Here is a 22076-nt window from a genome sequence, read left to right as displayed (position 1 = left end):
CTGGGAGGAGATTTGTTAGCAGTCTTAGATGCTTTGATGTTGTCTATGAGATTGAAAGTTGCTTTAGCAAGTTTAGGAGTAATGTTATCAACTATTCCATCGTGTACGACCTCTCGATTCTTATTCACATACTTGGATTTGTCCTTGCTAGAGGTAGATCCTTGCTTAATGTCCTTTTGAAGGGCTATTTCACCCTTTTTGACCATGAACTCCTCTATTTGGATAGCTTGTGTAATCATATCTTCAAAGGTGTGTGGACCTTGGAGTTGTACTTTATACCCAAAATTGGGCAAAAGATTATCCATGAAGATATCAAGTTTTTCTGTTTAGGGAATTTTTTGTGAATGCTTGGTATACAATTGTCGCCACCTTTGAAGAAATGTGAGGAAAGGATTCTCCAACCTTTTTTTTGAGGTTACACAGATAGTGTATGTTAACCAGATGTTGTATGTTGTGTGAGTATTGCTAAACAAACATGTTAGCAATCTCATCAAATGTTTTAATACCAGTAGGCAACCTTGAAACCATTCCATAGCCTAACCACCTCAACTCCATGGGAATAATTGCATAAGATATGTCTGATTGTGCATGAATTCCATAGACAAAGCACCAAATTCCCTCAAGTGATCTTGGGGTTCAGATGTTCCAAAGTATTTGTCATATTTGGGTAGCTCAACTCCTCTTGGAAAAGGAGGCATGTCCAAACTTTTGTCGAAAGGAAATGGATAAATGGTGTCTAAAGCGTATGTTTTCGTTGGTTTATCCTTGTCATACATCATTTGGGCCAATTGTTCTTGCATGGCCTTCAATTGTTTTTGTAACTTGGATGTTTCAGTTTCTTCTTCTTGTGTGATAATTGTTTTAACATTAAAATGTTGAGGTAGTTTTGCTCCTTCTTGAGCAAGCTTGAGAAAATATTTCTCTTTTTCTTCATTGAGCAAGATCTCCATTACTTTTTGAAAGTTTTTATCCTTACGACACTTCTCTATGTCTTTGGGAGGTACCTCTTTAGTTTCCTCATACTCGTTCGTGTAGTTGTAAGGTTCTTTCAATCTTTCATTTCTTTGGTAGTCTTGTCTTCTACTATGGTCTCCTGTTTCTTGATCTTGATAGGCCATTTTAGGAGTGTAGAAGGTTTCAACATATGTTGGTTGCAAAGGTGTTCTGAATGAGAATTCAACCGTTTCATTTAAAGACATAGCTATTCTGTTAATTTCAGAATTCTCTTGATACAAGGGATTCCTAGTCTACTGAAAGTTTATGAAAAATGTTCTTCGAGGATTAGGTAGACTAACAAGTGAAAGAGATTGTGAGGATTCTTCACCAGATTCAAACTGTGTGTAAACTCAGGAGCGACCTCTACTGCAATTTCAACCTCTAGCGCTACCACATCATGGTCTGTAGGGAGCAAACAAGTTTCCACTCCTTGTGGCAACAGTCATAAACAATGATTGAAAACAAAGTTTAAACAAGGATCACACTAGAACGTTGTCTCAAAGTGAGTAAGTGCGTTGTATATTTGGTATGGATAGTCTAAGAAATGGCTAGAACAGCCAAATGTTGTGACTACCGTGATGCAAGGTATAACGAACACAAGAGAACAGAATAGGATAGCCAAGTGAGGAGACTAGCTCATGTGTAAATCACAAGTTATCAACTAAGCAAGAAATCAGAGTTTGACACTGTCGCATATAGGGAAATGACCAAACGTTTCAGACATATATAGATCAGACTTATCGAGTTTTGACGAGGGAGTTTAGAATAGCTCACTGTTTGGGACAAATTTGGACAGACTCACGCAAAGAAATGACTCCAAGGCAAGGAAATATAGACAAATACGCGAGAAAATGACCCTGGCAGAGCAATTCGGACAATTTAAGGACAAAAGCTCGCACGAAGATTCACACAGAGCTACGCAAGGAAGTACAATGAACCAAGAAATAATTCATAACAACAATTTTGGACTTGTTTTCTCGCGCAAGAATTTACACAAAGCCATACAAGGAAAGGACAATTTGACAAAAAAGACAGCTTATTGACTAAAAAATTTAGTGTTTTGGCAATCTTTCGCACGAAGATTCACAGCAAAGGATGTGAGGAAATGCAGAGAACCCTGCAAGGAAACAAAAACTCACAGTTTTCTTGCACGAAATTTTGCAGAACTGCAAACGAGAAAAGGACAAAATTGACAAGTTTAGACTGTACTTGAAAAGATTTTCAATGGTTTTAGCAGTTTCCAAACAAGGACCTGACAGTTTTTGCAAATTTCAGGTAGATATGGACATCGTTTTCAGATTTTGGACATAGTTTTAATTTGCAAGTAGACACTTGTTTTCTAGACAAGGGATGCAAGCAGTAGTCTCAAACAATCCAACCGAGGACAAAGCAACTCAGAAGGATGGGTGATTCTTGACCTTTTATTTGTTTGGATGACTTGGGCAGTTTATAGACTTGAAAAAGACACTCTTTATCCCTATAACCAAAAATGGTAGAGGAAGCAAAACCTTTGTCTCGTAACTTATGTGCATGCGTTCACCTCACACAGCCGTGTCACCCCACTAGAGGGCGCCTGTGTTTTTGGTGTATTCCAAGGACTCAATAACATATACGCTCAATGAGCACCCTTCTGACAGGGGTCAAGGGCGTATACCACCTTCCAACGTCCAGGTACATGCTTATGGTGAGTATCTACAGAAGAGATTCTTCCCCCTCCTTGCACAAAGATTATGCCCCCTTTCGGAGGTGAATCGGGTAGCAACTATCTAAAAGTTTTTACATGGCTTTCATTCACATTAATCCCCAATGGCTTTGCAAACAAAGTTGAGGCCAACAACCACACTAGCATCTGTTAAGTGCGCACACTTGACTAGCAAGACTGGTGGTGCCGCCTATTGCAACAGACAAAGCTTCTTGATATGCAATATTAGAATCAAGAAGAAGAAATTAACATGGCTTTGGAGTCTTTCGTTCTACAAAGCTTCTTTATTATAGTGAGTTGGAATCATCGGCGAAAGGTGTGTGCCCACTTGGGTCGTTCCCGAAGGTTGGATCGCTCTGGCAGGCCCTCTAAAGGTTGACTTGGACTGGGGGCTCAGATTCAAGGGTCAAAGTTTCTGATTTTCCTAAAGGGAAAAGAGCATACTCTTCTACCTCGTCACCTTACCCAAACACACAGAACATGTTCATCACCGAGTTAGTTTATAAATCCCAACGCATCTTTTCTCAAGATTTTGATTTTCCTAAAAGGAAGTTATCTTCTCTTCATAAAAAAGATTTGTATGGGAGAACCGCTAACTTTCTTGCCTCCCTCGGGTAGGATCTTCCAAAGGCGCCTAGGTTTCTGATTTACTCTTGGGCATCAATTCCAAGTAGCAAAAAGCATACCCCCCTATTCCTTTGTCTTGAGCCCTACGAAGTTCACAAGCCTTATTAAACTGTGTAAGAAAGCATTAAAGAAGACACAACGTTTGAGTGGGTTTGAATTCATTCTTTGACTAGCAAATCTTTGACTGAGCGTCCTAAAATCAAACTATCAATAATGTTTGTGAGTTCATGATAAGGTGTCTTTGACAAACGATCTGCACACCACTGTTAGGCTGTCAAAAATCAGAAAACAGAAAACAAAATCTAAAAATTGAATTTTGCCTTTACTAGTGTTGAGTTTTGCACGAGATTCTACATTGACCTGCGCAAGGATATGTCGTGCATCGCACGAAAAACTGCGCAAGAATACACTTGTTTGTGAGAGAAAATGGAGAACTACAAGTGAGGATTTTGTTTTTTCGCGTGAGAATTGATCTTATTATGCGAGAAACCACTGAATTGTATGGACAGAACATTAGAAAAAATCAAAAAATAAAAAATTTATCAAAAGTTGAGGCCATAAAATTGATATTTTCGGCCCCACGGTGGGCACTAGAAATGTATGTGCTAATTGTGGGCCTCTGAATTAACCACACACTTTAACATGATCCTTAAATGCTAGAAACATCCAGGAATGAACATAAGATTGTTCATCTAAAATGATCCAACAAATTGATCTGTTGCCTTCTAACTAATTGGATTTTGTTGTCCACTCTCAGATTTGAGAGATCAGCAACTAGACCACTAGTACGAAGGATTTTAATCTATATGAGATGCAAGATTAAACTAGATGAGCATATTAATCTAAAAATAAAATAAGCCAATTAATCTAGATGTATGCATTTTAACCTATATGAAATTGTAAAAGTGAAAGCAATAAGCTATAAATGCAAATGATTGAGTCAACAATTTGACATTAGTTCGATATTTTTGATGTGCATCCTCCAAAATGAGGAGTTGAGGGTTTCTTAAATAGAATCCAAAAATTTGATCAATGGTCAAGATCAAATAGAATGAATCGTAGAGATTGAAGATGAGAAGTAGTTAGAATAGGAAATTCATTTGTGAAAAGGGAGTTAACTGATCATTTCTGAGTTTGATAAGGAGTTAACTGGCTTAATTTCTTTTCTAATTCCAATCCACTCAAAATTTCCAATTCTGAACTGAAGAGAAAGAATAATAAGAGACATTTGATTTAAAAGGTTAAATATGACCTCATAAATGAATAATCTAATTAATTGAATAATTAGAATGAGGATATTTATTAAATCAAATATATTTAATTCCCATGTATATTAGCTAAAAGGGTGACTTTAACTTAATCAAAGCACTAAAACTTATAATTAAATTAAACTCAATTAATAGGTTTAATTTAGCCAATTCAATTAGTGTTTAGGAATTAAATAAAGTATATGATTAATGCAGATTAATGATTTTCTGCATTTGACACTTAGGTCAAGTAGCAATTATCAAAATCAGAATTGCCTAGTACAATAGGACTTTAGGTAATATCAATAGACCAAAATTGGTTCAGAATGGGAATGTGCCAATTTAGGAGTATTACAATAAATAAAATGTATAAAAAATAAATCCAAGATCATGGAATGTGAAATTGTTATCATTTAAAAATACATTATATAGAATATAAAATAAACCATAAAATATCATAGCAATTGGCACTCTCTTAATAAAATTTTTTGGGTGTACTTGAATGTTACCATGTGTAGGTCACCTATACCACACTCTTAAGTTGAGAGCGGGTAACCAATCTCGTGTATGAAGTTTCCCTATCTTGAAGTCGATGAGCCTCTCTTGCCCTTCCTAAATACAAACCCTTCACCTTAAATGTGGAAAACAGCTATAGGATTGCAGACCCGCATTTTCGGAACCTAATAAGGAGCATTCAAATAGTAGTTTTGCACAGTAGTTGTTCCGGTGTCAAGTTTAACGGGAATTGAGAAACAGTATATTGGTTTGGCTACTCCAATTGCACCGAAGTCATAGAGAAGTAAATGTCTATCTAGTGAATAGTCAGATAAGGAACCACCCTTTTTTTCTCAGATGTCTTCTTATGAGGGAAACCCCAAACAAGAAATCTTCACATGCTATTCATACAAGCAGAAATTTGAAGTGAGAGCAAATGAGAATATTAACTGCCATGGAAAAGCATCAGTCTTGGTAAATTCCAGCCTAATTGTCACAATACAACTATCAATTTCGCACATTCTAAATTTACTCACATACTCACTACCCATACAACTATGGTAACATTGTACCATTAGAAAACTGTATTTCCTACTAAATTTTCAATTTTATGTCAAATTGTTTACTACAATTGCATGGGACCAATACAAAAAACAGTCCAGAAAACAATAACTATATCAATGGCATAGAATCATCAGGCAAAGGGAATATACTAATATAATTGACATACTGAGCGTAACTCTACTTGAACATTCAATATTTAAAACATTATGTACATAAGTTACAATTTGGCCTTTGTCACATGCAAAAACAATTGGACATATTGCATTACCCCCAATCTTTATGCACGCTTAGCGGATAATGGTAGCAATGCCACCCTGTCACTTTCCTTTTCTTTGTTCTAAAATGCCCTGTAACTACAATCAGGCTTGAAGGTCAGAAACTGCTTCTCCTGGTTAACAAACAAATCCAATTTCAGCCCACAATGAAGTTGACTGTAGCTGAGTAGTTCTCATACCTAACATCTGTATTTATCTTGTTTCAAAAAGCAGTCAGATCTTATCACTTTCCTTTAGTTGCTGACGTGAACTTTTATTATATAAGCAAAAGAAGAATGAGTGCAATTGGTGTTATCATTACATGTATTTTGTCCTATTTGCCTACGATGTTATATCTACTGCTTTTGCAGCAAGATGAAAGTACAATCAATCAATGAAATTAAGCATCATCTGCATGAAAGAACAAAACTGGCAGATTTCTTACCATGCATACGTTTTACAAAACGTTCAAACTCGATAAAATTAGCTGTCTCCATCAAAGCAGGGCTGAGTCTTAGATATGTGAAACCTGCCAAGCATCGTCCATCAGGATCATTCCTTGGCTTTGCATTTTCTAGGATCTTATTGTATCCATCTCTATCAAAACATGGTAAAGCATTTTCGCTAGCTACAGGAATGCCAGCATCCCAAGCCGCATTCAGAACCTGAAACAACAAAGGTACAAAACAAATTATAATGCATTTTCACTCTATATGGGAGTTGGAATAAGGAAGTACTCTTTTACCTGCCAAACCAGACCCTCCGGATCTGCCATGGCCTCGGGAAATCCTTCTTCATGTGCCAAAGTACGGAGTTCAACACATGTGAAGTTGAATGTAGCACCTTGTTTCTTAAGCATATGCGCAATTGGTTCATAACCATCACGATTTGAAGGATTATAGAAACCTGCTGCAAGTTCTGCAGCATGACTAGCAGTCTTATACCACCAATGTATTCCTGAAACCTACTAACAACCCAAAATGATTCCCAAAATGTCACTATTTAAAAAAGAGTTCACAAAGTTGCTAAAAAGTTGTAAAATGTACACGTGTAACGTTCTTACCTTAGCAGATAATGTTGTCCCTTCATATGCCAGATTTGCAAGAGAAAGCACACGATCGCCGTGATCTAATAAAACCTGTGAATACCAGCGAAGGAAGAAACGACCATAGTAACTGTCATAGTCCCCTCCATCACGAAAAAATCCAGTTTCTTGAGGCTTTGAATTATAATTCCCTGCGTTATCAGGTCCTCTAGCCCAGAAAGCATGTCCTCGTGCTTCAGCTGCTTTCCTCAAACTCTTTTGAAGATATTTATCATAACACTGTATAAGAACCATAAAGGCTTGTATTACGCACATATACATCTTGATAAAATTTCTAAAGACAAATGCACATATTTTATTTTGTTAGAGAGGATGCTTGAGGTGGAAGAGGCTCTGCAATTGATAATAGTCAATTCAGAGTTGGGTAGATAGTCAACTACAAACATTGCGGAAGGAAAAAGTATTTCATAGAAAACCCATGATGATGCTTGGTGGTCCATTGGAAGGTAAGAAATTGCTGATTATTAATAGCTTTCCAGTTTTATTTAAAAAATTATAATTGATTGCTGATTCGATAATTAAAATTATACTGATTTTCTAACTTATCTTTGAAAATTTCGTATGCAATATATATTTACTCCTCTACTTCATCTATAATGTCCCCATCTTTTTAGCATTTCAGTGGAGTTCTTAGGCTTTACACTCTCTGAAGGCTAGTTGGAGAAATTGATTAAATTAATTTCTTATACAGTCATTAAATAAATTAAAATTAAAAAATGACTTTATATTTAATTAATTTAAATTTTTAGAAGCACAACTAATTATTGTATTGGAAAGGGAGAAGCTTCTAGAGGGTGCATTTTCTAGAAGTACAAATAATTATTGCCTTGGAAAGGGGGAATCTTCTAGAGAGTGCAATTAAATAATATTTTATTTCTTTCTAGAAGGGTGAGAGAAAAGAATAAATAGAGGCGAAAGTTTTATTGTTGGGCATTTGATTATTGTCAATTGCATTTGATATAAACTTGGGAGAAGAAACTAAGAGTTTCTGATTTTAGTTAGTCATTGGAGAGCATCAATTCTTCAGTGTTGCAACCATTTGAGGTGGTGAAATATCCAGGAGAGTTTCATTTTGGAGTTCTGTTTGTGCTTAAATTAGAGAATATATTTATTGTTGGCTACTACAATATGCGTGAACAGTGTTGTGCTACAATATTTATGCTTGATTCCGATTGCAACTTTCATCTCCATCCTTGGGCATCACTATTATCAGGTTTCTCTAGCAACTATTAGTAGTTAGCATTGTAATTTTAGGAATATAATTTTGTTGTTGTAAGTGATAATTTAGAATCAGATTTGACATTGTTGTAGTCATTATTGTAAGCCCATTTGTCTTGGCAAACTCACAGCAACATTGTACATAAAAATGAATTCAATAAAGGAGATATATGTTGCATACCATTTGTTTGACAAAATGTCCATCTAATAGCATATATGATCAGCATAATAGTTGTATGTCAATTGTTTGTAAAAATGTCAATTCGCTATAAGTATGCATTCCATATCTAGTTTCCATGTATATGCATTAAAAAATACCAAAAAAAATTGCACTTGCATATTAGTTCATTGTAAGAGGCACTATAATATCATTTGCAAACATTCTAAATTTCTTAGCATCATTCAAACTATATCAAACAATCTAAAACATTAAAAAAATAAAAAAAGAGACAGCATACAAGCGTTTGACAATATTCCTTGAGCTAAAATCAATCAGTTTGGGCAAGAGATATTACATCATCTACTGTAGATGTCATTAAATATGCTAATACAAACTACTAATCTTGAAGATATTTATAAGACATTTAATATCAAGCTTGGGAAAATGAAGTAGGCAATTTGTAACAAGGGGTCCTCATTTGGTATGAAACAAGCAACACATTAAGCCCATTGTGGTGTGGCAATGGAACACAATAAGCACCCTACTTCATATGGTATCCTTTTCGTTGTATCCCAAATAATATGCAACAAAGTTGAATATGTTGTCTCCTTGTGATCATGAAGATGCAAAGTTGTATGGACAAAAATACAGTGGCAAGTTTGAATATGGATATCACTAGATACAATAACTCTCTCTCTCTCTACACACACACGTACACTTACCTATTATTTATTATTAATATTTAAATGTTTATATATATTTAAATCATATTTATTTATTTTTATGTTTTATTTCATGTTTAAATATTTAATTTTTATATATTATTGAAAGTTAATTATATTTATTTTATTTTTCATTTAAGTTTACATGTGAAATTATGTAACTATTTTAAAATATTGAAAACTAAATAAATATTTATGTTACAATTAGCTTAAACAATTATATAGTAATTCTTTCGCATAAGCTCTCCTAACTTTTCACTTCATATAAAATAAACTACATCAAGCTTTTCATTCAATCACTTCTACCATCGACCAACCATTCTTTGACTTCACAAACTACAAGATTCAAAATTATTGCTAGCAATGGATCTACAAAGCTACCTAGGTATTTGTGAACAAGAAAAAAAATCATTTGTAAAGAAACCAAGCTAACCTTTACCTAGAAACTACAAAATTTTCAAAACATCCAATCTGAATCTATCTAGTGTTGCTCTAAAATTGACCTACTTCTAGGCATAGGATGGTATGATTTCAAGTTGTCTTTGGGTCATGTCGTACCTGCATACATATCATGTACGCTAGTATGCATACCATAAGACTCACCTATCTTGCAACCTTAGGAAGAGGTGAAAGCAAGCCTAAAGAAGACCCTTCAAATTTTCAAAAGATGCATTCAGTTGAGTAGTACTTTTCACACGTAAAGCTTATCATTACTAATATTTGTAGTCCATCGTTCAACAAACCAAAGGAAACAATAGAGAGAGCTACATTAATTAAAACTAATCCTATTAGATAGTGGACATGTTATGGCAAAAATACACCAAAGTTGAGAATGTTGGCTATGCACCTCCTTTCACAAGTTGTTGATTCCTCTGCGAGAGAGAGGAATTGGTCCACATACAACATCATTCACTTTATCAAGAGGAATAGGCTAACCTCTACACAAACAAAGAACTCATTGCCATAGTCCTTTGCAACTCTAGCAAACTTCAAAATATTGGCAAGATCCAAATTTATTGTGGGATGTTGATCCAAAAAACACCACCCAGATTGATGATGAAGAGACACAAGAGGAATTGGTTGGAGTTCCATTAGATCAAACAATCCATCATAGTGATAGTGACTCAAAGTTTGTGTCTGATTTTTAATGCAGAGTCAGAAGATGTCAGGTAGCGGCAGACTCATACTTTCTATCACTAAGTTTGACTTTTTCATTTTGACATTTGTAATCCTAACTTGTACCTTTAAGCATTTTGTTACATTACTATTTTTTTTGTATTTTATATCATAATACATATACACATTGATAATTGATTATGGAAGCAATTAAATTTTAAGTTGATATTTTTTAATATTAATTTGTTGAACTGTCATGTGAACTCAAATGTTGTGTACTAAGGATTCTATAACTAGTACTTGTTTGTCCAAGGGTTACGCCAATGGCTAAATATCATCTCTTCTGTTAAAATTAATTTTCGTATGAATTTTGATACTCCCAGTGCCAAGGTAGCTTTAAATTGAAATCTTGTACATAATTAAATATATTAATTTAAAATATAGTCAATCAAAATAATGACTAGGAATTCCAAATCTAACCATTCTTTATAAATATAAAGAAATGTAATAATGGACTTGCAAACTTGTATAAGATGAGAAAAGAATAATGGAGCAAAATACTTGTTCATAAATAAATTGGACCATTTCAATGAAATGAAAAGAAATGTGCAATTCATTAACATGCATTTTTAAGTAATTAATATTGTGTATATGTTTGTAAAAAAAATTTAAAACTTCCAATTATAAACACTTTTCTTAGATTTATAGAATTAAGAAAATTTATATATATGAATTCATAAATATTAATATATGTTCCTGAAAAAATTTAGATTACTTGGAATTAAAATCTTTATTTATTTTAAATAATCAAACAATAATAATATTTTTAGATTAGTAAAAATATATAAAATTTGACATAATTTTTTATGACTATTTAGATATATAGAATTAAGAAAAATATTAAATATGAATTCATAAATATAAATAGATGTTTATAAAAAAATTAGATTATTCTAAGTTTTAAAATCTTTATTTATTTTAAATAATCAAACATTAATGATATTTTTAAGTTAATAAATTGAATTAAAAAAACTGACATAGTCTTAGATGTTATTAGAAAATCAATGAGTTAAATCATTTGCTTCATAAGTATGTAAAATGGTTAATAATATGCAGATTTGTCATGAGATAATAAGATATTTAACATTTGTACATGATTGATTCCATTGTTTAATTTATCAATTCTTTACAAATGTTAAAAATCTTACTATCCCAAATGTTAATATCTATCATTTATTTTATTAGTAAGTTAAATGATCTGCTTCGTACGTCAACATGCAAATCAGCAAGCATAAGTTTTATATCAGTCCAGACAATCTTGCAAAAAGAACTGTCAAACAAGCTTAATTACCATGAGCAATAGCAAAGTCAACATGAAGTTGTTTAGTTATAAGAGACATGTTTTCTAAGGTGTTTAGAAAAAATAGTAGAAAGGCGAAGACATACTGCAGAAAGCACAATAAAATAAGATGGAGGAGAAATGCCATAAGAACCCCACATAAAGAAAAACCATATACAAATTTGAATGGCATAAAATACCCTATTTCGTGGATAGACGTGATAATCAATATTTAAACTTTAGTGCCTATTAGTTGATAGTCTCACAAGCCTTCTATTGATTGTCTCGTGACCCTAGTACTGGTGGGAAAAGTATAAAATGAATGATATTGATTCTACGTACAGTTATTACATTGTGATTTATAAAATTTATCTGTCCAAATTCAAAGGCAGAAATCCAAAGTTACCATGCCAACAAAAGATCTATAGTTTTTGGGCAACGAAGTCTTTCAGCTGCAACATTCATTTCCCATATGGAATGCCATAAATCATATCCCTGGTAAAAAACATAAATCATATCCCGGGCATTGTTGGCACAAATATATCTGAGGGATCTTGTTGGGAATGGCAAGTAGACGCATCTATCCTAGACATTTGTCATTTTTAGTGTTACTATACGTGTTACAGAGAGTCAAATATATATTTTTTCAACTTTTGCTTACATTTCATCTTCCCCCTTCCCACCATTGTCTTACGCACAAACGATGCTCCAAAATCATAAAAGGGTTACCATAAATCGATCATGCAGATCAAGTGAAGCTATTTTGTGGAAGTGCTTGGACAACAATAGGAAGACCGTGGACCAGGCCTCAATCACGATTGTGTCGGCACAAAAGCCTTCAGTGGCGCCTGAGCTACACCTTTGAGAAAATGCGCATCGTCGCCCACTTGTCCGTCTACCTCTCATCGTCCCCCTCGTGCAACCATGTCTTAGCCACCAACAGTTGCCCAATTTCTAGCTCTCACAACCCATTTTCATCATCATCCTCATCCGCCCTTTGCAAGCTTTCTCGTCCTCTTCTCCCTCCCCTTCACCTCCCCACTCATCCTCCTCTCTCCTTGCTTTCTCCTTCATTTATCGCATCCTCTTGCTTCCAAACTCCTCAGATTCAAAATTCTCCCAACAAAATTGTAACACGATGTACTCACAACAAAGAACAAGTTTGTGCTCTGCGTAGTCATCCCAACATAGTCTGGCACGCGGCTCTTTGGCAAGCATGTTGGCAATGTGTGGCAGTTCATTGTATTTCATTGTGACTCGACCGACAGCTTTGTGGGCCGATAACCAACTCTCTGGAGTGTATTTTGGGCAGTGCCCAGAGAGCAACTTTGGCAGGGAAGATTTGGACGATATAATTTTTTAACAACATAAGACATAAGACAAATTATCGGTGCATGACAATTTTCTGTCAGTGGGTGATGCCCACAATGAAAAGTCTATGGGCTTAATTATATATGTCAATATGTTTGAATGCCTTATCACTGTTATCATATGAATATTTAAAATTTCCTTGTAGAAAAATGTCCAAGTAATCAATCAAAATGCAAATTCACTAAAAGAATAATGCATTGGCTACAAAATCCAAAAAAAGCGCATGGATAGCTAAGAGCTCTAAAAGACCTTCTGACCATTAAAAGATTCATGAAAAGCAAAGGGAATGGCATAGATATACAAGTTTGAGGGCTAAAAAAGCACATTTGACTTTTATAGGTGATAGAATGTACCAACAACAAAAACTGATAGAAAATCTTGCACCACTAGAAGCTACTTAGAACCAACTTTCCAAAAATATCTCATTTGTTGATTCTCAATACCACATATCCATGTTGTAAGAATTAAAAAGCCCCCTTTAAGCTAAATGTGAGCCAGGCAGGCAAGTGATGTGTTCATTTGTATTGTTGATGTCAACATGATGTCATGCTAACATCTTCAAAAGAAACATATTGCTTGCAACGAAATATTTCTTGCACGTGACGAGAAAATGCTTGATTGCTAGAGAGTGTAAACTTAACAAAAACAAGTAGGATAATCCAAAAAAAAGGGAAATATTATTGGGTGGTGATTGCAATGTCAATGCTAACTAAAAGCATAAAAAATGCTCAAAAAAGTGACAATTGTTTTAGAACGCTGAATTTTTTTCTATGTGCAATATGATGTTGCATGCACAGGATCATTGAATATAGAGTTTAGTATAGCGGAAAGACAACCACATAAATTGAAAAATGTCAGTCAAAACATAAAAAGCTGGTCAAAATAAGCACTAGCAAACCTTGGAAAACTCACCACTATAGGAAGAAAACTACCTAGATTCTACTAAAGAATGACGCAAAAATTTGTTGGTTCGTAAGCCAACAAAGTGTACTATGTACACAAGATACAAAAGTTGCCAACCTGCGCTATATTAAAATGTTCGAACCTAGTCATAAATGGTGGAAACCCACTACGAATTAAAAAATTGCCATTAGGTATGAGAGAGCAACAGTCCAAAACCCTAATACCCTATAAAGAAACAAGGCCAACAACATCCCAACCAAGGAAAATGCTAGCAAGAAGTTGTGCAATATAAAGATTGATATCTACAATTAAAACCAATCAAACAAAAAAAATCTCAAACAGGCAAAATGATTAAAAATATTTGAGCTATTAGGAATGAACCATAGGTGTGAACAAAAAAGACATCATTGTATAAAGATTCTTGAAATGACACATATAGAAAAATGGCCATCATTGAACTTGGTTAAAACCCTTAGATGATCCACCAATGAGGGAATATATGATCATCACATGCAACCTGAAAGAATAGGTTTGTAATTTAAACCAAGGGAGTTTGCAAATAAGTACCAAATGGATGGCAAGGGACAAAAGGACAAAAGGCACTTATTGAGATTTTCAAACAGAGATCGGTAAACTATTTTTCTCTACATTGAATGGAGTCAACACCACAAAGAACCAAATGGATGGGGAAAGAAAGCCCAACAAAAAAAACTTGTGAAATCCTACATGCACAAAAGACGATGCCAACCAATCAACTCCATCACCTCAAGAGTCACTGAAAATCCCCAAAACACATTATCTAAAAAAAAATTCAGCCACAGGATGGAGTTCGGGTAACTCAAGATGATGGTGGCGAAAACATTATGATCCAAATCAAATCTCACCGATTAAAAACTTCATAGGCATAAAAAAGACAACCAACAAAGAGAATGTAGATCAAAAACCCTATGGATACCTAGAATTATTCGTTAACAAATGCATAAATCAATTGAAAACTCTAAAACAGTAGTAAAAAATGCAAACAATCACACTAGGAAATCCAAATTGCACAAAAAACTAAAACAAACTAACCAACAAGTTAACGAATTTTGTAGACACACTACTTGCATACAAAAGGATATAGAATTCATACAACATATGGATGTTGATCTTTGAAAGCATGCAAACCTATAAAAAATTGGAAAATTTTCCAAATGCTCCAATTCCAACATTTGAATAAATGATCTATTGCTTTTGTTGGATGTTCTAATGTCTACTTTTCTCTAGGGTTCACTAAAAATTTGTCCAAGTCTAGATCTATCAAAAAAGGGACAAAGAATTGCAATCTAGAGCTTTGATACAATGTTGGAGTTGATCTCCCAAACCCCACAACTCTTGACTCTCGCCTACGATCAAACGCTCATCAAACAATGAAAACTACACTATGGAGGCCAAAACCTTGATCCATAAGGATGAATCATATTGATTATACATGTAAAGTTGTATGATCGTTTATTGGTGGAGACTCGAACTGAAAAATAATGAAGCTTATGTGAAGATTTCAGTTCTTATTTAATAATTATGTTTAGATTTATTCAAGTAAATATATATATGTAAGCAGATCTGAATATGCCTGAGAATGTATTACCTTGTTATTGATATATTTTCAATATTCACAAATGCATACAATATATATATGCATTAAGATATGTTTACGTAGGGTTGTGACCCTACGTAACCATACCTCAATACATAATAATAATATTATTACTTCCTTAATATTACCAAACAGATGCATATCGATTCATATCTAATGGAATGGTCTTGACTAAGACTTGCACCTGATAATGTATCGGTTCATGTTTAATGATAAGTAACGAGCACATAACAAACGTTATTACTTCAGCGATATTCAGAACACGATCGGCATACTGAATGTAATGTATTTGATCGGCATTTAGAAGGATAAGAAAAGTGTGTGTGTGTGTGTGTGTGTGTGTGTGAATGAGTTTAAGTAAGAAAGCACAAGTGAATAATATATATATAAATCTGTACATATATGTGTGTGTGTTTTTTTTTGTGTGTGTGTGTATAATCAAGTTTTATATACTGATTAGATATATAACAACACATATACATAATTTGCTTCAATTTCCATGAAGCTAATCTTCTTAACACTCCCTCTTTGGCAATGAGGGAATTGAAAGAAATATAATACAAGATTATGCACCATTTTTTGAAAAAATGGTTTAATCAAATTATGGTGTCCAACAAAATCCAACCCGAAGAACCATAACAATATATTTTCATGGTGTTCAGCAAAATCTGGCCCAAAGAACCATGATGGTCATCAATGTGTCCAACAAATTCCGGCTTGAAGAACAATAATAATGCATACTTCAACACTTCTGGTGTTAGAAGATAGATCAACTATAAATAAGGTCGTCACCTTTCATAACACATGTTGGAAAACATCTAATTTTATTCATGAATATAATAATTTATGATTGCATTTACAAATTTGTCATACCAAGTTTACCTCTGAAGTACACTATTTTCAACTTTGCAAGAGGCTTGGTGAAAATATTAGAATTTTGCTCATTTGTGCTGATATAAATCAGCTTGATAACATTTCTTTCAACCATGTCTCTTATGTAATGATAAGGAGTCTTGATGTGCTTCAATCAATTGTGGAGAACAAGATTTGCAAAAAGTCCGATGCAACTCTGGTCATCACAATGAATCACTGTAGGACTTAGTTGTTTTCTGAAGAGTCCAAATAATAGCTTTCTCAGCCATACTGCTTTGTGTCCTCCCATGGAGGCTGCTATACTCAACTTCAATGGAACTCAAGGAGAGTGTACGTTGTTTTCTACTGCACCTAGATATCATTGCTGATCTAAGACTGAAACAACCTATAGTACTTTTGCAGTTTATGGAACAACTAGCCCAATTAGAATCAACATATCCTTCAAGTTTGATATCTACATTGTTGTACTTCAAACCAAGATCAATAGTGACACGTAGATATCTCAAGATATGTTTAGCAATCATCAAATGAATCTTCTTTGGTTCACAGAAAATGATTTAAAACATTTGTAGCATAGCTTATATCAGGCCTAGTATTTACAAGATACATAAGTGATCCAATGATCTGTCTATAAAGAGTGGGATCAATAGATTCTGAATTCACAGCTTCTTCCTTTAGTTTGTGTAGATTGGTTTCCATCGGAATTGTTAGAGGTTTTTTGTCCATCATTCCAAATCTAGTCAAGATGTCCTGAGTGTACTTCCCTTGATTTAGAAAAATATGATCTTTCTTTTGACAGACTTCTAGGCCCAAGAAATAGTGTAGAAGGCCTAGATCCTTCATTTCAAATTCAGCTATAAGATCTTGTTTGCATTTTTCAATCAAGTGATCATTACCTGTTATCAATAGATCATCGACATATAAAACAAGTATTAACATGTCATTATTAGAAATTTTGAAGTATATGTTTGGATCAGCTTCATTTTTTAAGTATCCTAGTTTGGTGAGATAGCTATCTATCCTTTCATACCAAGCTCGGGGTGCTTAGTTGAGGCCATAGAGAACTTTCTTGAGTTTACATACATATTTATCCTTATCTTTTCTAGCAAAACCTTTAGGTTGTTCAATATATACTTCTTCATTTATGACACCATTTAGGAATGCGGTCTTGACATCCATTTAACGTATCTTTCATCCTTTGGATGCTGTAATTGCAATAACTGTTCTTACGGAAGTATAGCGAGTAACTGGAGCAAAAGTTTCCTCATAGTCAATACTTGCCTTCTGAGAAAAATCTCGAGCAACAAACCTTGCTTTATACTTTTCAATACTGTTGTCAGAAGCATATTTGATTTTGTATAACCATTTTGATGAAACAATTGATTTGTCTTTTGGTCTAGATACAATATCTCAAACATCATTTTGTAATATGGATTGATACTCCTCAACCATAGCATCTTTCCAAGCTTGACAAGTTAGGGCTTCTTTAACAGTTGATGTTTCAGATTTAGTAAGCCCAGTTACTAACACAGTGTAGCAAGATTTGTTTCTGGTTTTCTTGCTTTCCCTGGAAATTTCATCTGGCTCAACATTACTTTCTTCAATCATTTTCCTTGCCCATAATGGCCTTTTCTTGATATTAGTGGTGTCTCTATTCTCTGTATTTGATAATGATTCATTCTCTTCTAATATGTTCTCCCTCTGAATTTTAGTTTGTAGATTTTCATCTAAGTCTGTGATGGGCTCATCTTTTGTACTTGTAGACAGTTTTAAAGCAATATTTTCTTCAAATATGACATCTCTACTTACTTCAACTGATCTTTGTCCAAGTACATTAACTCTATACCCTTTGGAGTTTTCATTGTACCCAACAAATACTCCTTTCTTCCCGGATGGTTCTAACTTGGTTCTTTTTTCTTTAGGTATGTGAATGTAAACAGGACAACCAAATATTCTAAGATGACTTAAGTTAGGTTTAGATCCTATAAAAACTTCTTCAGTAGTTTTTTTTCTAGTATATAGTGTAGACATCTGTTTTGAATGTATACAGTTGTATTGGTGGCCTCTACCCAAAATGAGAAATGTAAATTTTGATCATGAGGCATAGCTTTTTCTGCTTCAATAATGGTTCTATTTTTTTCTCTCTACTACCCCATTTTGTTGAGGATTATAAGGTAGTGTATACTCCCTCTTAATCCCAACAGAGGTACAAAAAGCTTTGAATTTTTCAGAGGTATATTATCCTCCATTGTCTGATCCTTATGTTATAATTCTTTTTGACATTTGATTTTCCACTATTTCTTTGAACTCTTTAAATTTTGACAAGACCTCATATGATTCTTTGACCTTTAAGAAATAAATCCAGGTTTTCCTGGAGAAGTCATCAATGAATATTATGTAATAAGATAATCCTCCTAGAGAAAGAGTTGGCATAGGTCCACATAAATCAGATTGAACTAATTCCAGAACTGATTTTGACTTGTGTTCACTAGGAGGAAAAGGTTTTTTTATATTCTTTCGTAGGGCACATCCTTTACACGTGCCTATATGATTTGAATTTAGGCAAGGGGTTCCAGTTGTGATTTTTTCTATATTTAGAAGTGAACTAAATCCGATATGTCTGAGTCTTCTATGCCATATTTCATTAGAATTTGTCACTTCATGGCTTAGAGCTTGCTTTTGGATGTTCCATGGTTTATATAGAGTCCCGTCTCTAGTCCCTATGGTGATAGCATTCTTGAGATTAGTGTTTTTAGGGCAGTACAATACTTAGTCTTCATTGAAGATGACTTGGAAACCTTCATCAGCAAGTCCAGAGATCAATACTAGATTTATTTTTTATGCCTGGTACAAAAAGAACATTTTTCAGTTTTAGTGTAATCCCAGTTCTTAGTTGTATTGGGTCCCAATTCCTTTTACTAGACATGTGGAATTGTCTCCAATGGTGACTCCTTCAATGATATAATTTCCAAAAGTTTCAAACTTATCTCTGAATCCTATTGTGTTGGGAAGCACCGTTATCTATTATCTACACATTTTCATTGAAATTCATCTCACTTGATAGAGCTATATAAAATAACAAATTTTCATCCTTTTTTGTTTCAGCTAAGGAAGCTAGGATTTCTTCCCTTTCTGGAAAATTTCTAAAAGTATGTCCAAATTTCTCACACTTATAACATTGAACTTTGGAGAAATCATTTCTTTTAAAATTATTATTCCCTTCTCTTTTGTCATATTTCTTTCCTTTGAATTTCCTCTTTTTCCCCCTATTGTTAGAGACTGAGAAAAGAGCTTGATTTTCTCCCTCTTGATTTGAAATGATCCCTCTAGAAATTAGTCTTGATTCTTCTTATGTGCAATCATTTTTTAGTTGGTCAAAAGTTGGTATTGAAGGTTTGCTTACAACTTGGATGAATGCTTCCCAAGAGATAGGTAATCCTCTAAGTGTTATTATGGATAGTTCTTGATCTTCTACTTTGCTTCCAATAGAAGATAGATGATTTTTTATTTCAGAAACTTTTCCAAAGTAGGATGAAATTGATTCTCCTTTATTCATTTTTGTATTCATCAGTTGATTTTTTAATATAATCAATCTACTTGAGTTGTTGATTTCAAATGTATCCTTAATTGTTTTGAATAGTTTGAATGCCTTTTTGAGATTTAAAATGGATGGAAGAATATGATCTTAAACTGAATCAACAATGATTTTCCTAGCTTTATTATTTTGCCTTTTCCAAGTGACTTTTTTGCCTCATCTTCAAGCATAGATATATCTGATTCAATGAAGGATTCTAGTTCTAATTCTTCGAGAATTGTAATAATTTGTGTTTTTCATGAGAAGAAATTTGCTGCTCCTTCAAGCCTATCCTCTACTCTCACATTGTTTGACATATTGTTACTTTTGTTTCAAGATTTTGAATTTGAAATTCTCTCTACCAATTTGGCTCTAATACCATGTAAAGTATTATGATCGTTTATTGGCGGAGACTTGAACTGAAAAACAATGAAGGTTATGTTAAGATTTCAGTTCTTCTTTAATAACTATGTTCAGATTTATTCAAGTAAATATATATATATATATATATATATATATATATATATATATATATATATATATATATATATATGTGCATATCTGAATATGCCTGAGAAGGTATTGCCTTGTTATTAATATATTTTCAGTATTCACAAATGCATACAATATATATATGCATTGAGATATGTTTACGTAGGGTTGTGACTATGTTAAGATTTCAGTTCTTCTTAAATAACTATGTTCAGATTTATTCAAGTGTATATATATATATATATATATATATATGCAGATCTGAATATGCCTGAGAAGGTATTGCCTTGTTATTGATATATTTTCAGTATTCACAAATGCATACAATATATATATGCATTGAGATATGTTTACGTAGGGTTGTGACCCTACGTAACCATACCTCAATACATAATAATAATATTATTACTTCCTTAATATTACCAAACAGATGCATATCGATTCATATCTAATGCAATAGTCTTGACTAAGTCTTGCACCCAATAATGTATTGGTTCATGTTTAATGATAAGTAATGAGCACATAACAAACTTTATTACTTGAGCAATATTCAGAACATGATCGGCATACTGAATGTAATGTATTTGATCGGCATTTAGAAGGATAAGGAGTGTGTGTGTGTGTGTGTGTGTGTGTGTGTGTAATCAGGTTTAATATACTGATTAGATATATAATACCACATATACATAATTTGCTTCAATTTCCATGAAGCTAATATTCTTAACAATACGAGCACCTTGAATTGAGGAATAATAATCCAATTAATCCTTATAAAGAAAAACCAAAAAGAAACCCTAAGAAAACCCTAGTTGAGGATAGAACTTGATCATGACACATAACCTAAGCTTAAGCACTAGAGTACTAGACTGCTCTAACAATTTGTTCATAAAAATGATTAAAGGAAAAAACATCAAAGGAAAGGAATCTAATAAAACATACATCAACTTGATGGTGAGCTGCTCCAAATCAACGAACAATCCAAAGACTCCTTTAGATGCACCAAAGACTACAAAAAACCTACCCAAATTTTATTCAATCAACCATTGTTGCTCATATTGTGTGTTGATTTTTGTTTCAAGGGCATGATATTTTGTCTGCCCTATGCTTGCAAATAAATGAATGTATTTTGAGAGCATTAGAGTTCATTTTAAAGTGTTACATTTGAGGTTTAAAAAAAAACTTATTTTCTCTTCCTTATGCTTGCAAATGAAATGAATGTATTTTGTGTGTTAGAAGTCATTTTAGTGTGTTATGTTTGAGAAAAAAAAAACTTAAATATTCTTTGCTTCTATTTTTTCCACCTTACTTAGACTTTCAAGGCTCAAACAGCAAGACTACCTAGGTTCGGCAAGTCTATTCATTTGCCAAACTCATTGGGTACCTAGGTCCTAAGGCTCTAGCCTAGGTTCACCTTGTCTCCCTAACTACTTGCACGTCTACCTGAACCTAAATCCTCTTAACTATTTTCATAATGATGCAAAGGTGACAAAAGGGCTCTTCAATGGATCAAGAGGCTATCTCCTTTGTTAAAGGATTCGCAAGTAGCTATGATAAGCTCCCCTTATATTAATAAACAAGGAATAGGTTCACCTTGTCTCCCTAAATACTTGCACGTCTACCTGAACCTAAATCCTCTTAACTATTTTCATAATGATGCAAAGGTGACAAAAGGGCTCTTCAAT

General features: G+C 33.7%; 1 protein-coding gene across 1 annotated transcript in view; it reads right to left on the bottom strand.

Moving 5' to 3' along the window:
- Positions 1 to 5641: 5641 nt before the first annotated feature.
- Positions 5642 to 22076, bottom strand: part of BAM2 (beta-amylase 2) — a 178209-nt gene continuing 161774 nt past the window's right edge. Inside the window, exons 6-9 of the mRNA XM_089797081.1 lie at positions 6949 to 7209; positions 6631 to 6849; positions 6331 to 6550; positions 5642 to 6019 (exon numbers count right to left, since the gene is read on the bottom strand). Coding sequence (XP_089653207.1) covers positions 5991 to 6019; positions 6331 to 6550; positions 6631 to 6849; positions 6949 to 7209 — 729 coding nt within the window. The 3' untranslated portion in view covers positions 5642 to 5990. The remainder of the gene's footprint in view (positions 6020 to 6330; positions 6551 to 6630; positions 6850 to 6948; positions 7210 to 22076) is intronic.

The sequence above is a fragment of the Cupressus sempervirens genome, chromosome 8, assembly GCF_028749045.1.
Source record: "Cupressus sempervirens isolate cs-2001-9-10 chromosome 8, ASM2874904v1, whole genome shotgun sequence".
Classification (NCBI taxonomy): Eukaryota; Viridiplantae; Streptophyta; class Pinopsida; order Cupressales; family Cupressaceae; genus Cupressus; species Cupressus sempervirens.
This window is presented reverse-complemented; position numbering and strand designations above follow the sequence as displayed.